Source organism: Haliaeetus leucocephalus, unplaced genomic scaffold (genome assembly GCF_000737465.1).
Source record: "Haliaeetus leucocephalus isolate CR32 unplaced genomic scaffold, Haliaeetus_leucocephalus-4.0 Scaffold41, whole genome shotgun sequence".
Taxonomy (NCBI): domain Eukaryota; kingdom Metazoa; phylum Chordata; class Aves; order Accipitriformes; family Accipitridae; genus Haliaeetus; species Haliaeetus leucocephalus.
The window spans coordinates 1,902,628-1,917,675 of record NW_010972477.1 but is presented as its reverse complement, the minus strand read 5'-3'; the positions used below and the strand labels follow the sequence as shown (position 1 = coordinate 1,917,675).

The 15,048-nt window shown below is 39.5% G+C and overlaps 2 protein-coding genes across 2 annotated transcripts in view; both read right to left on the bottom strand.

Annotated features, from left to right (window-relative positions):
* Positions 1 to 8,705, bottom strand: part of SLC12A7 (solute carrier family 12 (potassium/chloride transporter), member 7) — a 105,237-nt gene extending 96,532 nt beyond the window's left edge. The window contains exon 1 of the mRNA XM_010576805.1: positions 8,639 to 8,705. The gene's annotated coding sequence lies outside the window, so the exon portion shown is untranslated. The remainder of the gene's footprint in view (positions 1 to 8,638) is intronic.
* Positions 1 to 15,048, bottom strand: part of NFX1 (nuclear transcription factor, X-box binding 1) — a 70,108-nt gene that overhangs the window by 1,720 nt on the left and 53,340 nt on the right. Inside the window, exons 21-23 of the mRNA XM_010577124.1 lie at positions 13,752 to 13,818; positions 8,639 to 8,784; positions 1,438 to 1,539 (exon numbers count right to left, since the gene is read on the bottom strand). Coding sequence (XP_010575426.1) covers positions 1,438 to 1,539; positions 8,639 to 8,784; positions 13,752 to 13,818 — 315 coding nt within the window. The remainder of the gene's footprint in view (positions 1 to 1,437; positions 1,540 to 8,638; positions 8,785 to 13,751; positions 13,819 to 15,048) is intronic.

Sequence of the window (15,048 nt, the reverse complement as noted above, 5' to 3'; positions counted from 1 at the left end):
AGTAAACTGAAATCACAAGCTCTCCTAATGTCTCAGTGTGTACTTGCACACTGCATCGGTAAATGGCATGCATTTCTAAATCATGTTTTAATGGAAGTATCTTAATGCTCCAGAAAGCCTTTGTTAACTCATTTTTGGAAAAAAAATATACTGTATTAATGTATGTCAGTGTGTGGCTGAATCGATACAATTTGTTTGGGGGTTTTACTACAAAATACCATTTACTGGTAATATTTGTTACAAAAATGATACTGTACTGAAGTCTAAATGTTCAACATTTTTAAAAGAACGAGCAAAAGAAATACTCTTGAAGTGCCGATGGTGAAATCTGCTCAGTTTTAAGATCAAAGAGTAACAAAAAAATATACGGTAATACCAAATCCAAACACTGTAAAGACTTTTTCCATAAGACAGTATGAGATCTTCCAGAAGATTTTGTAGAATTAAGCACTTCTGAAGAGATTTCACTTCTAGTAATTAAAAATAAATGGCTAAAGCCCTTTTTTAATTTAATTTTGCCACATAGCCCTCTTTTATTAGGGTCACTGAAGACAGGAATCCCACTGAAATAAGTGGAAATAAAGAGTAACAACCGTTTTAAAATTCATCTCGAGTTATACCATAAGCAGTCATTTTAAACATGTTTTGCTCTAGATGCTTAGTTCAGAAACAATTTAAATTTTCTCTTCATATCCCAGCAGCAACTTAAACACCCAATAGCAACTGCAATAGTTACTGCAAAATTAAGCTGTCCCTTTCTGCAAACAGTACTTTACAGAACATGATTTCGAATGCTAATTTGGAAATAACTTGGGGGAAAAAAATTCTGAAAGGTAAACCTGAACAAAGAATAAGCCATCCATTAAAAAATTCATAACTATGAGATGACTACAGGTACATGAAGCTGGCAGGTCATACCAAGTAAAGATTGTTCTATTAGACTATTCACCAAGAAGCCTTATATATCCCATCTTCAATGGTTTTCACTGAGAAAAATGGCAGTTCACCTTTAGCCAACTGTGTAGTCATTTATCTACACAAGAAAAACACGTTTACTATCCTTCCAAATAAATCATTTTATGCCAGTAAGACATTACTGTTTCACACAAAACAGTTAAAGGTAAAAAACATCCCAAACCCTCCAAAACAGCCATTTCTTCCCAACTATCTAATCTTTATTAAAAAAAATTTTAAAAGGCCACAATATTTGTTATATTACTACTCTTTTACCACATAGTCAATCCTACATTTTCTTAGCAGTTCATCTGAGGTTTACTTCTGTGGAAAGAAAAATCTTAGTGCAGGCTGCAAGCTCCAAAGCTGTGTGTGGGTTGGGAAAACAAAGGAACAGGGAGTATAAAGTTGAAGTTCTGAACACTCTCCTCAGGTAACTAAGCACAGAATTGAAGAATACTGTTTTAAAAATAAATTCCTTACTTATCTGTTTGTTTGTAATGAGGAATAGGAGGTGGAGGCCTGCTCTGCATTTCCTTATCTAGCACAGAAGTTAAGGTATTGCTTGGACAAATGGATTTTCCTCTAGAGAAATAAAAGAAAGGTTATTTAATTTAATAGGAAATTACATTCATTAAGAAGTTAAGGCAAAATAATTACATTTGTAAGTAGCAGTTCTGGTGTCAGAGTTCATACTTGTATACTTAAATCATCTATTCAAATATTTAATTTTCCAACCATGGAGACCAATAGCGTGCAAAGTCCATTTTCATTACCAAGAACAAGATATCCAGTATTCTAAATGTCTCTTGATCACTGTCTATAAAAGATGCAGAAGCAGCTTACTAGATTTGACTGTTGGTCCCCAGACCCTTTCCTTTCTGCATGTGAAGTGCCCAACTCCTTTCTACTATGAGGTACACAACACGATTAGCTGCTATAATACCAAAAACTCAATACTTGCATTCTAGGGCAACATATAGCTTTCACCGAACAGATAGAAGATCAAAAGCAACAACTTAACAGCTTAACTTGGCATCATGTGAACACCATTCACTGCATCTTCGTAGCATGTTATCTACTGTTTTGGAAACATGTTCTTAAACTCTGGCAGTAAGTCACGTTAAACTTGTTTATCACTCTGCACCCAAAGTAGCCCTGCTAAGCAGTACTCTCCCAGGAACAGTGCAGCAACACTGCCTCTTCCTTGTCAGCTAGCCTAGGTGAACAAGATCAGAAAAATAACATTATGCATTGGGGAGTGGGAAGGGGGGAATAAAATAACATGGAAAAAAAATCAGCTCTTCCTGCCCTCCACACTAGTTACAATCTATTATGTGATCACGACCACACGATGAAGCATCCCACTTGTGCTTGTCCCATCTGCAACGCAAGGGCCACCCGGTTGCTGTGGTGCAGGGCAGTATTTTCTCCAATACAGGAGGACAGTGTACTTAAGCACATACATTTATATGCTTTAAGCATATATTGGCTGGGAATCACGCTCAACTTCAGTATGGCAGTCCACGCCCAAAGGCTGGACTGGCTGGAGAAAGAGGAGTGATATAAAAAAGAAAACAAAGCCAAAACCAAACAAAAAAAAGAAAAAAAACCTGGAAGGATTGTTCCAAAAAGGCACCCAATAAAAAGAATAAAAATCTCCAAATAATTGCCAAACACACTATACCTCTAATAGGCTGTGGAGATGTCTTAAAATTTCTTCTAAATTCATGAGCCACTTTCAAGAGTGGTCTTGCTTTATTTTAATTTCCAGTCACTGTTACGATTTAACTGCAAGACTCACAAAACCTTCCACTATCAACACCTTTTCCATTAACAGTTTCTTCTTCATCTTTTCTGGGGGTGAATAAGCTGAATAAATTAAAATTCCTAAACCCTATCAAGGTCTTACCCGTCTTTGCACTTTCCTCTAAACCCATGCTACTGACATTTTAAGACGGAACTACTTCTGGTACACTAAACTGCATTGCTTTCGTATTTCTATCCGAATGGTTTATATTGGATATTAGGAAAAATTTCTTCACCAGAAGGGTTGTCAGGCACTGGAACAGGCTGCCCAGGGAAGCGGCTGAGTCACCATCCCTGGAGGTATTTAAAAGACATGTAGATGTGGTGCTTAGGGACATGGTTTAGTGGTGGACTTGGTAGTGTTAGTTTTACAGTTGAACTCGATCTTAAGGGCCTTTTCCAACCTAAATGATTCTATGATTCTATGTCAATCACTAAATAATGTTTCCTCATTTATTTTATTCATGAATTTTTAAATAAACTCCTGCCAGAGCAGAGTCCTTTAGAGCATGAGATTCTCTGTGTTTACTAATCACATCAAATTCCTACTTTCAAGTTCATCATCTTCCTTTCAAAATTACATTTTGAATAGCAAAAAATGCTGCAAAATGATGGCTTGTATATTGTTATGAGTCCAGAAATTTGCATGTGTTAAGAGCTCCATGCTTTCTCACATACTTAGTAATTCATATTTTTTCCCCACCTCCCTCAGAGCTCTAAGCAGTTGAAATCTCACATCAGTACACAGATGAACTCTAGTTCTCTTTCAGAGCTTAAAAAAAATTAAGTATTCATCTTATTTCCATCATATTTGTCTTATTTCCATTATGTCTTGTTTCCATCAGCTCTGAAAATATAATGGCCAATACCCGTGATATTGTGGCAACGCAGATGAAAAAATCCACAACATTCTCAAGGTAAGTCCACTAAAATACGAAATGAGGATCCCTGACCCCATTTCAGTATTGTTTCGAAGTGAGTACTGACCATCTGTTCAAATGAACTGCAAAATCTTGCAAACATAGGTCACCAATTCAAAAAGTGTCCCCATCTCCCCAACACAGAAAGTGTTCATTATTTGAAAAAAAAAAAGTTACTTGCCACTGACCATTTTTTCAAGATTTATTATGTCTACATGTACATTCTAATAGCAAGTATATGACTATCCTATCAGTTGAGAACAGCTAGTTTTCCCGTCTTGTATAGAACAGGTAAAAACTCCTCCTCTCCTTTAGCTCCAAGCCTGGCATATAAAGCCAAATGCTCCCATTATCATTTCAGTTAAGTCTCAACTGTAGAGCTCTACCTGAAAAGACTAAAAGAGGACAAAGGTAGATGGGAGAATATTTTGTTGTCTTCTTTCATTGTTATAAACTGTGGTGTGCAAAAACATGGGAACCCAATTGACTGGAGGTAAATAGGTGAAAAATAGGCTAGAAAGGCCTTCACCAAGTAAAGTAAGGTGTCTGTCTTCAGAATGTCAGGCTAAATCTTGCTTGTGTAGTTAAAAAAAAGAAAATAAATGAATGTTCTGGAATGTAGGAAAACAGAACACTTGGAAGAGTACATATGCACGTATTTCTACAATTCACTAAAAAAAGAAAAAAAAAAAAAAGGAGAGAGAGAATGTTTCCTCATTCCAGGAAAGTAAATATAGCAGCTCTGCTCTGAAGTGAAGTGTTCTCAGGATGTAGAGTGTTAATATATCAAACCTTTAAAAATAAGGAGGGACCAAAGCCTTGAGGACAGTTGAAGGAGATCCTGGAACCAAAATTTGCTTTGGTCACATCAAGGCCTAGCCCTGTTTCTGCTTTGACAAGATTTAGTGTCCCTCCAAAAATAAAAACCCAGAAGAGATATACAGCAGACCATGCAGCCATGAAACCACAGAGGCTTTAGAGACAAAAATCTATCAACTCACACTCAAGCAAAATGTACAGCACTTCCTGTATACCTTGGTGACAACACAGGACAATACTGGACTGACTCCAATCTCCCCAAAATTCTGTGAATATTTCTATTCACTGGTTAGAAAAAAAGAAAAAACCAAATACACAAACAAACCAAAACAGCCAGTCATATTCAGCTCATCTGGAAGAAAACCAAACAACTGAACTAAATAGGTGTACAATGGAAAAAAACCCCTTGACTAACTAATTGCCAGAAAGAAGAAAACAAGCAAACCCTCCCTTCCTGCTAACGTAAATCACAGTTATCTATCGTCAGTTGTAACAGAACTGTGGAGATGGAACCAAAAGGCTCTGCAAGTACTCTGGACATTTTGATATGAAAGTTGCCATTCTTCATTCTATTATCTTATTCTCAAAGAAAGGAAAAAAGACAACTGCCTGTCCCAAGTAACAAAGATGAGATGACAAGTTTTTAGCAGCGCTCCAGGGAAAAACAAGGAGAAATAAAAAACTACCTGCTGACTATAAGGCACTGGTAGTGCCGACAGGACAGCCTGTTGTATACAACTGAACTGTGGAAACCAGGACTCAAACTATCTTCTCCTGAAGTTCAATTTTCATAACTCCAGGATGGATCAGCATTGAACTGTTTTGGTACGAACTACTACAAAATTCTTTGCCCGTTGATCTGTCCAGAACTGACTCCATGTAGCCTTGCAATAATGATTCATCAGCTTTCAGACAGAGCAGGTTTTTGTAAGAAGTGTCTCCAAAAGCTGATACTTCGGGTGGAATAATGAAGCAAGTGGGTCTCAAACAATCTCCTGATTGTCTAGACTTCGTATATCCTATGTGAAGAGGCAACACATAGTACTGTCAGGGCAAACAATGTCAAGATTGAAGGAAAAATAGTAAGAAAGAGATGTAGCTCTTTTCTGGAGCAGGACTGCTGTTAAAACCACCACACCTGGTGATCTGTAGCATTATTTGTGCTTAAATTGCTCAAAAAACCTTAAGAGGTCAGAGGTGTTGAGATGCAGTCACTAGAAAAGGCCTTTGTGATTGCAAAGGGGGTGGGGAGAAAGTTAGCTTTTTCCTCATGGCAGAGGAGAAAATTCCTAGAGAGTGAAAAGTAAACTAAAGGTCCTTAAAGTGATTGAGTACCTTCAGGAAGTCATTGGAACTTCTGTCAAATTGGAAGTGAAGTTATTCCAGATACCAGAAAGGCTGGAGAGACAGTTAACTTAAGTAAAATGAACTTGCACCTGGAGATCAAGTGCTGAAATGTGCCCAGAAAAACTTAAAGAAGCCAAAGAATAATTCTGTTTCCTCAGAACACATAATTTCCTTTCAACCCTGCTACTGGGATGTACGGTTTTTGCCTTCTGTGATCCAGCTGCCATGATCTGATAAGGGCATTCCATGGAGTTACAGGGGGTTTAATTTCTTTAGGTCTTTGTTCCTGCTGGTCCTGCGTAGCCTGCAGCTAGGTAACCACTCCTGAACTGTCTTCAGACTGACTTCATTGAAAGGAAAAAAAATCCTGAGTGAAGAAGAATAATGGAGAACATGTCAATGAGACTGTGGCAGGATGTGGTTTTCTCAGTGAGAACAATGGGCAGGGACCCTGTCACCTTCCTGAAAAGTCCCCTTGTTTGTGAGGAGAGACTGACCCTATTGTTCTTCCTGGAAGGAACAGGAAAAGGCTGGGTCTTACAGGGATGACTGCTCTCAAAAACACTTCCAGGGTATCTAAAGTCCATAGAAGTTGCTTAAACGCTGGTCACTACATAACAAGCAGCAGACACCCCTTCAGGCTCTGGCATCCAGAGTTATTCCTAAGAAGAAGAAATTCGTATGAGTAAAAGATTTCAGGAAACCACTGACAGGTACAGTGAAGCGCATGTGTAAACTTGGAGAGGAAAGCCTTCCCCTTTTCACCATACCAGTCTCGACACTATCTTTGAACCTGGTTCAGAAGAAATCTGGTATTGCAACTGCTCAAAAGATGGTGACTGCAAAGATGACCAACAGGGAAGCACAGAAGGGCACTTGCAAGGACTCACTCAGGGTCTTATACTTCAAATAACACCAGAACTGTCATTCAGGTCAACCTTGACAGTCAATACTGGGAGTGCTCTCTGTGTGGTTAGACATTGGCAGCACTGTACATCCGTGATTCTAATGCAGCCAATATGACCAGCTCTTACTGATGTGGTGGAATGATGATGGGGCAGGGGCTGAGGGCAAAGCAGATGTGTGGTGTTTCCTCCTAGATATCCGGAAGAGGAAGAAATCCGGTTGGAGGAAGCTTTCTTAGCACTAAGGAGACTTTCTCACTCCTCTGACCAACCTGTACGGCAATGTTACCATTTCAGTGACACAACGGGGGAGCGTGAAGAGGAAGAATGAATGGTCTCTTTGCCTAGCATCATTTTGAGTTATCTCTACTCAGAGGAGCCCAAAATAGAAATCCAAGGGGAACGCTGAGAACAGGATGAAACAAAATGAATCTAACCATTTGGACTTTCTGGTGACTACTAGCACCTGGACTTCAAGAAGCCATTGTGAAATACTCAAAAATATCATCCTGAAACTTGAGCTGTCACTCGTCTGAGGCTTCAATTTTTTTTTATGTCTTTAAGAAGTGGCAGATAAAAACAATGAAAAGAAGCTTTGGATAAATCCACTGAAATAGGAAACATCGCTACACGGCCGAAGAACATTCCTAGTAGACCACTCCATGTCTGTAAGAGTGGCAGGGGTGAAATAGCAGCATGTGCGTTCTGCACTGTATGCTGTTCCCTGAACACCACAAGGGAAGGAACAGGTGTGCAATCTCTCCTAAAATCACAGAGGAAGGCCTCCCATTGTCAAGTTGCAGGATACATCTTTGTTTCTAAAGCATGGTCATTTGTCCTGCTTCTTTCTCTGACACTTTATCCTCTTCACTAATTTCTCATCCCCCCCATCTATTTCTTTTTCTTAAATAAGCTTTTTCAAATACAATCTCTTTTCTCACCTTCTTTTAATAGAAACAAAGACAGTATCTTAAATTATTTCACAGAAACAGAAAGGGGTATCGAAGTGGTGTTCCATCTCCCTTAGAAGAAATCAAGATTGCAGCTAAGCTACCAACCCATGAACAGGCTCAAGAACAGCTCATCGCACTTTAGTAGCACAGAAGGTAACAGGCTTTTTTATAAATACAGTCAATATCTACAGTTAAAAACAAATGGTTGTCAGAGAACCACAATTTGACATTGCTAAACTAAATATGCTGCTCAGTGAGCAGCAGTATCAAGGAAGCCCTGATACCTGATTTGGGAAGCCTTCCCATACTCTGTCTCCAGTACAATCACCTTGCTTTTCCCCCAGCTATATTGTCGTCTTTTCCTTCTCTAATATGAACTGCCTTCTATGGGTCTTCTCCAAATATTTCCAGTTTTGCTTAGAAATCTCTTCAATTTGCAGTAATTCCAGCTCCCTCTTTGTCCATTAAATAAAGAGGGAGTATGCTCTGTGGCAGGTTCAGATAGATTGAGAACAAGTAAGTTCCAATAACCAGATTTTTTCAAAGGTGCTAATTTAGGTATGACTTTTCAATCCGGCAATTAGTTTTCATAAAATTTTATGACATTTATTATCTTTGATACCTCTATCAAATTTAGCTGATGGCAAAAAGAAAAAAAGTTACTGCTAAGATGAACAGAAAACAGCCTTGCAAAACCTTTACTTAGCTTTTTTGTTTCTAATTGGGTTTTCTTCTCTGAAGATTTACTTGACTAGTGGAAATAGAAGCCTATGAAATTATCAAATTAAAAACAGCTTTAAAAAAAATTTCTGCCGGAACTTACTGCATGTTGCGAATTGGACTGTAAATAAACCCATTTGAATAAGTGATAAAAACATCAAATTATTTAAACTATAGTTAATAGATTTGAAAACAATAATGACTTACTTACTTCACTGCAGTGATAACAACATTACGCTTTGGTTCGTTGTCATAGCTCACACTTTCAATGCCATAAACCTGAGCTAATTCATGGATGATTCTGCGATGATCTCTGTTCATTGGTGGGTAACAATGGCTCTTCTTTGTATGCTTGCCCTGAATTCAAGAGAAAAGGTTAAAAAAAAGTAAAGTTCTCCTTCGGGACGGGGGGCAGGCAGGGGAAGGGAAAAAAAAAAAAAAAAAGACAGACAGACAGTGCTTCTACCTCTAAAATTTTGGTGCTATGACAAAGTTAGTACACAAATAGCTAATACCTCAGTACTGACAGAAAACTCACCTAAAAATGCCCATTTATTTCCCAAAAATTAAATTATGTGTTCTCTATTGTTTCCATCACCTCAAAGTATACACACACATATCTTTTAAGTTTGAAATACAAATCCTGAACGTATCCATGCTACTTACACCCCAAAGAAGCATTTTAATATCTTCACCATTTTAATATGCCAATTTTGAATCAGATCTAATTTTATTTTTCAGACTGGCTTTGCAATGCACATATTGCAGACAGCTACGAAGGTGTCAGAATTACATATCGCTTCCCTCTACCAAGGAAGCTATTTATCTGCAAAATCTGTCATGTAATGGCATCAACAGACTTTTTATTAAATGAAAACAAAATTGTAGTTTTAATTTCAGTTAACAAAGACTGATAATGCTTGATTTGACACCGATTGCTATATAAACAGTAAAAGAACAAATGAAAATAGGGCCCTATGAGCCCAGTCCTAATAGGTTGGGTGACTTTGTAACAGCAAAGGCAGATAAGCATGAGACACTCAGTGCTTCAGTATGCTCCAGGGACTCAAGACACTGCTTCAGCTTTTCCCTTGGTTGTCACCAACAAAGTCTTCTAGGTCTTCGGGTCTACAGACAGGGTTCAAGGGAAAGACAAACTACCAATAGTAGAGTAAGTCTGAGTCAGGGATTTCTAGGGAAATTCCAACCTATACAAGTTCCTGGGACTGCAGGCAGTGCATTTAAGGGTGCTGAGAGACCAGGATGATGTCCCAACTCTCCATCATCTATGAAAAATTGTAGAGAATGGGGTAGGAACCCAATGACTAGAGAAAGGTAATTGCTGCAACTATGTTAAGAAAAAACCAAAACCCAAACAAAAAAAACAACCCAAGAACAACAGGTTGATCAGCTACACTTCAAAGTATGGGAAAGAAATCATAAAGCAAGCCCTTTTGGAAGCCATTTTTAGGTACATAAAGGAGAAGGGCCCTGGGAGTAGTCAATGTGGATTTACAAATGGTCAGGCACCTAAATTAATGTAAAGACCACCACATGTAATAGAGAAGATAGCTACAATGTGTATCTTGTAAATAGAGGGTTAATATCTGTTTCCTCTTAGATTGTAAAATAGCTAAGTTACAAATAGTAACTGGACCAAAAACTGTGGTCAATCATTTCCACAAGTCTTCAGAGTAATCACATGCTGTCAGGATATAATCTTTACTTAGCAATAAACAGTAATAAACCTCCCACCTATTAGACCACTTCCAGCATATAGACAAGCACGTGAATGAAGAAAACTCTACAGATCCTGTACCTATTTATGATAACTAGTAATGCTTGCTTTAAAAAAAGTGGTGATAGTTCCATGCTGAGAAAAACATCAGAATCCCTGTCCATATGCAGACAGAGCTGGATGCATAAATGTTTCCTGTCTTGTCTGCTTACATATATCAACGATGACAACACTGCTATGATAGATGAATACATACTGACGAGTCTAGGGGAACAGATGTTGATGAAGCAAAGTCATATGATAGATAACAGCTGAACCATATTAATGCTAAAACTTTTAAATATCAAAATCCTTTTTATTACTTATTTATTCAGTTAAGCTGAAGCTGGTATCTCCAAAGGCACAGTGCAAAAAAAAAGTCAAAGTGAAACGTGTAGGGATAAGTAACAGTAATCGGTATGAAAGACATAGTACTGATGCAGGCAAAGATACCTGAACACTTGATAGACTAGCACGCAAAATACTTTTAACACAAGTAAGTAAAGCTCTACATCTAGAAACAAAGAAAATAAGCCAAATCTTTAGTCAGAAAGGATTTAGGAGTCATGATAAACAACTGAACACAGACTCAAGCATAAAGAGGACTTGGGGATCATGGCAGAACAATTAAAAACAGTCTCCTTGCATAATGCCATGTCAAACATATTAATCCAATCTTTGGCTACATAAAAAGGGGAAGTTGACTTGGTCAGGTTGGACACAGGCCTGAATGAGCAACACTGATAACACCTACCAGGTATGGAGACATGCCCAAGACAACGTAAATACCTGTGGGTTGCAAGATGAAACATGACTCTTACAAGGGAGAAAATAAAGCCTCTGAGACTTCCAGAAATAAAAGGTATGCAAGAAGAACCGAGTAGAAGAACAGGTTAACTTTACAGTGCAAGGGACATGTTCCCTTTTACACCATACATGCCACCATTTTGAAGGAAAAGAAAACCAGAGCATGGCCTCCACGCGTGCTGTCACTCCTATCTTCAACGTGAGCAAGGAGGACACGTGGAGCTACAGGCTGGTCAGCCTCACCTCGGTCCCTGGGAAGGTGATGGAACCCATTTCCAGGCACATGAAGGACAAGAATCTCCTCGGGAGTAGGCAGCATGGCTTCACCAAGGGGAGGTCATGCTTGACCCACCTGGTTAACTTACATGATTAAATGGCAGGCCTGGTAGATGAGGGGAGAGCAGTGGCTGGTGTCTACCCAGCCTTCAGTAAGGCCTCTGGCACTGTCTCCCATAAAAGCCTCGTGGCCCCTCAAGCTGTTGCCGTCGGGGCTGGGTGAGCAGACGGTGAGGTGGATCGAAAACTGGCTGAACGGCCGGGCCCCGAGGGTGGTGATCAGTAGTGCAAAGTCTGGTTGGAGGCTGGTAACCAGTGGTGCACCCCAGAGGTCAGTACTGGGTCCTGCCCTGTTCAACATCGTCACTAACGATCTGCACGGTGGGGCAGAGCGTACCCTCAGCGAGTTTGCCGATGACACAAAGTTGGGAGGAGCGGCTGATGGGCCAGAGGGATGTGCTGCCACCCAGCGCGAGCTTGACGAGGTGGAGAAATGAGCGACAGAAACCTCGGGACGTTTGGCAAGAAGCGCAAAGTCCCGCACCTGGTGAGGAACAACCCCGCACGCCAGTATATGCTGGGGGCCACCCAGATGGAAACCAGCTTGGCAGAAAAGGACGTGGGGGTCCTGCTGGACACCAAGTTGGACACGAGCCAGCGATGTGCCCTTGCAGCAGAGGAGGCAACCAGTATCCTGGGCTGTGGTAGACCAAGTACTGCCGGCAGGTTGAAGGAGGTGACCCTTCCCCTCTACCCAGCACTGGTGAGGCCACCCCTGGAGTACTGTGTCCAGTTCTGGGCTCCCCAGTACGAGAGAGACATGGACATATGGGAGAGAGTCCAGTGAAGGGCCACAAAGGTGATGAAGGGACTGGAGCATGTCTCTATTGAGGAAAGGCTGAGAGAGCTGGGACTGATCATCCTGGAGAAGAGAAGGCTCAGGGGCGATATTATCCATGTCTGTAAATACCTGGAGGGAGGGTGTAAAGAAGACGGAGCCAGGCTCTTTCCAGTGGTGCCCAGTGACAGGACCAGAGGCCATGGGCACAACCTGAAACACAGGAGGTTTCCTCTGAACATCAGGAAACACTTTTTTTACTGTGAGGGTGGCTGAGCACTGGGACAGGTTGCCCAGGGAGGTTGTGGAGTCTCCATCCCTGGAGATACTCAAAAGCCATCTCGACATGGTCCTGGGCAACTGGCTCTAGATGGCCCTGCTTGAGCAGGCGGCTTGTACAAGATGACCTCCAGAGGTCCCTTCCAAATCTCAAACATTCTGCAATTCTGTGAAAAAACTACAACCTCATGCAGCAGGGCACAAGTCAATCTACTGTTACCAAATGGACTCATGTGCAGAAGCACAGGAAGTTTGTAAGTGATGTGAATAATGCAGATCTATAATGGGCGTCTAAACAGAAAACTGGTGATCAGGAATCTAAGCGTTTCAAGAAGGAATCTGACAGCCTTATGAAAGTTAATATGTAACTAAATATAGAATTTTTAGGGACAGAACATTGAGATTGTCATGGAACTCCTCAGGTAACTGTTGGGTTTGCCTCCTGAAGACTTCATGAAAGAAGAATGCTTTCTTATCTGCATTTGCATTATAATTTACAAATACCAAGCTTCAAGGCTTGTATCACTTGCCTTTGGTGTTCAGAAAGAAATCTCTTCCCCTCTGAAATATAATTTGACTTCTGGGGACTTCTTGTACCTTATGGAATAGCAATTCCCAACAGCCTGAGGGGCAGGATGGTGCAGAACTGATCCCCAAGATACTGAATTGTCATGTTGGCCTAACTGATTCATCCTGATCATGATAAAAGCTTAACTAACCCCTGGGTAATTCTCCCTTTTGGTCAGACAGGGAAAAGATTGCCACATCTGGTTTGTTTTCATTTTTTTGTTCTCTTCTGCAATGTAGATGCTCTTTAACAGACACCACTTGTCTGCTTTGTAGGATCGTTATTTAGCAAATAGTTGGTTACCGCTGAGAAGTAAAGCAATGAAGATGGTCTTGAGCTCTCTGGTTCTTTTGTTCTGTCATATTTGATGTCACTGATTCATTGTATATTGCAAATTCAAGACCTGTGGTTGCCCCTTTTTTTTTTTTAGTATTTACTACATATCTTGGTTTGATATTAGTATAGGCATATACATCGATATATGCAGTTATCATATATATAAAAATATATATGTATGTACACACTTGTGTACATATGTATGTACAATAAAGGCGGTATATAAAGGTATATATATTGAATCTTTAAAAAAAGCCCGGCTGTCACCAACTACCATGTCTCCTAAAAATTTTGTTCTATTTATAATTAAATTGTGCACTCTATCGGAACCCAAATGCATCTAGTGTCAGCTCATAACTATTAGTATTAATAAAGTTTAGTAACAAACTCCCCCCAAACTAAATAAAATTGTTTTTTATAGTAAATCATACAGAAACACTGACCTTATTCACAGCTTCCACGAGCATTCTCATTTCCTTCTCAATGTCACTGACAAATTTTAAATCCTTCCTGCAAGAACAGCACTCTAGGTAAATGAGGCAAGAGAGTGTACAAAGATACAGTATCTTCATCTTTCGTAACATCATTTTCAACAAGAACAAAATTAAAGTACTCAATTGACTGAAGCAAAAGCAGGAGAGCACATTTTGATTTATATATTACACTATTTACATTTAAAAAAATGTTAGTATGTCATAAATATTACAAGCATGAATCATTTTCCCTTCAACCCTTGGAATCCAGAATAAAATTCTATGATACAACTCTACTGTCTGACAATACAATTCTATATTTCTAAATGGATAATGTAGATTTTAAAGTTGCCATTTCAGTGTTTTTAAATTACTTGTCATCAAGGCAATTAGCTTAATTAGAATACATGATTAGAAACAAAAATGGGGATTGGGTAAAGAGTGGCGTCCTTTCCAAGACAAAGAAAAAGTGCACTGACTTTGGTCTTCAACTCGTCTAGATTAACAAATTAATACAAACAAAAGAAGAAGCATAAGGCTACTTGCAAGCAAACAAAATGTTCTTGATATGAGATATTAAGGGTTTTTTGTTTGGTTTGGTGGGTTTTTTTACTTTGCTTAATCACAGTAGGTCAAGTCTTTTACATAAGGGTGAGCTTTGCACTCTGTTCTTAAATAAACAGGTAAACTAGCTCCAAAATTAAGGTTGTTATTTGTTAGAGCACCATCTGCATGAGGAAAAAAGCTACCTGAAGATTTCATATCTGAAAGCTGCTTAGTAGAAAATAACCTTCAAAAATAGGCACCATTCTATACCAACACAGCACCACTTTGTAAATGATGTCAGAATTTTATCAGTCAAGAAGCGCCTACCAAAGCAGGCACTACCGTCTTTGGTAGACGCCCAACCAAAGTTCTGGATGCTGAAGTAAATGCATCATCAAAAGACCAAGCGGTCTCAAGCAAACATGCAAAATGACAACATTGAGTAGCTCGGCTACCAACATCACTTGATCACTGGAAGGATGGAAAACCTTCAAGATTTTGTAACAGCAGAAGGACATTGCATGTAGTTACTAGAACTCCCGGATCTTCAGTGGAGAAAAGTATTACGTTGAGAGAATTGCAAAAAGGACCTGGACTTGCAGAGTTAAAAGGAAAAGGGCCTCCAGACACCTGGGCTATGAAATACAGAGTCAGCCCATGCAGCATGAGGCTTTGGAAAGAATATTACAGCAATAATCTCAGGTTAAAAAAAAAAAAAAAA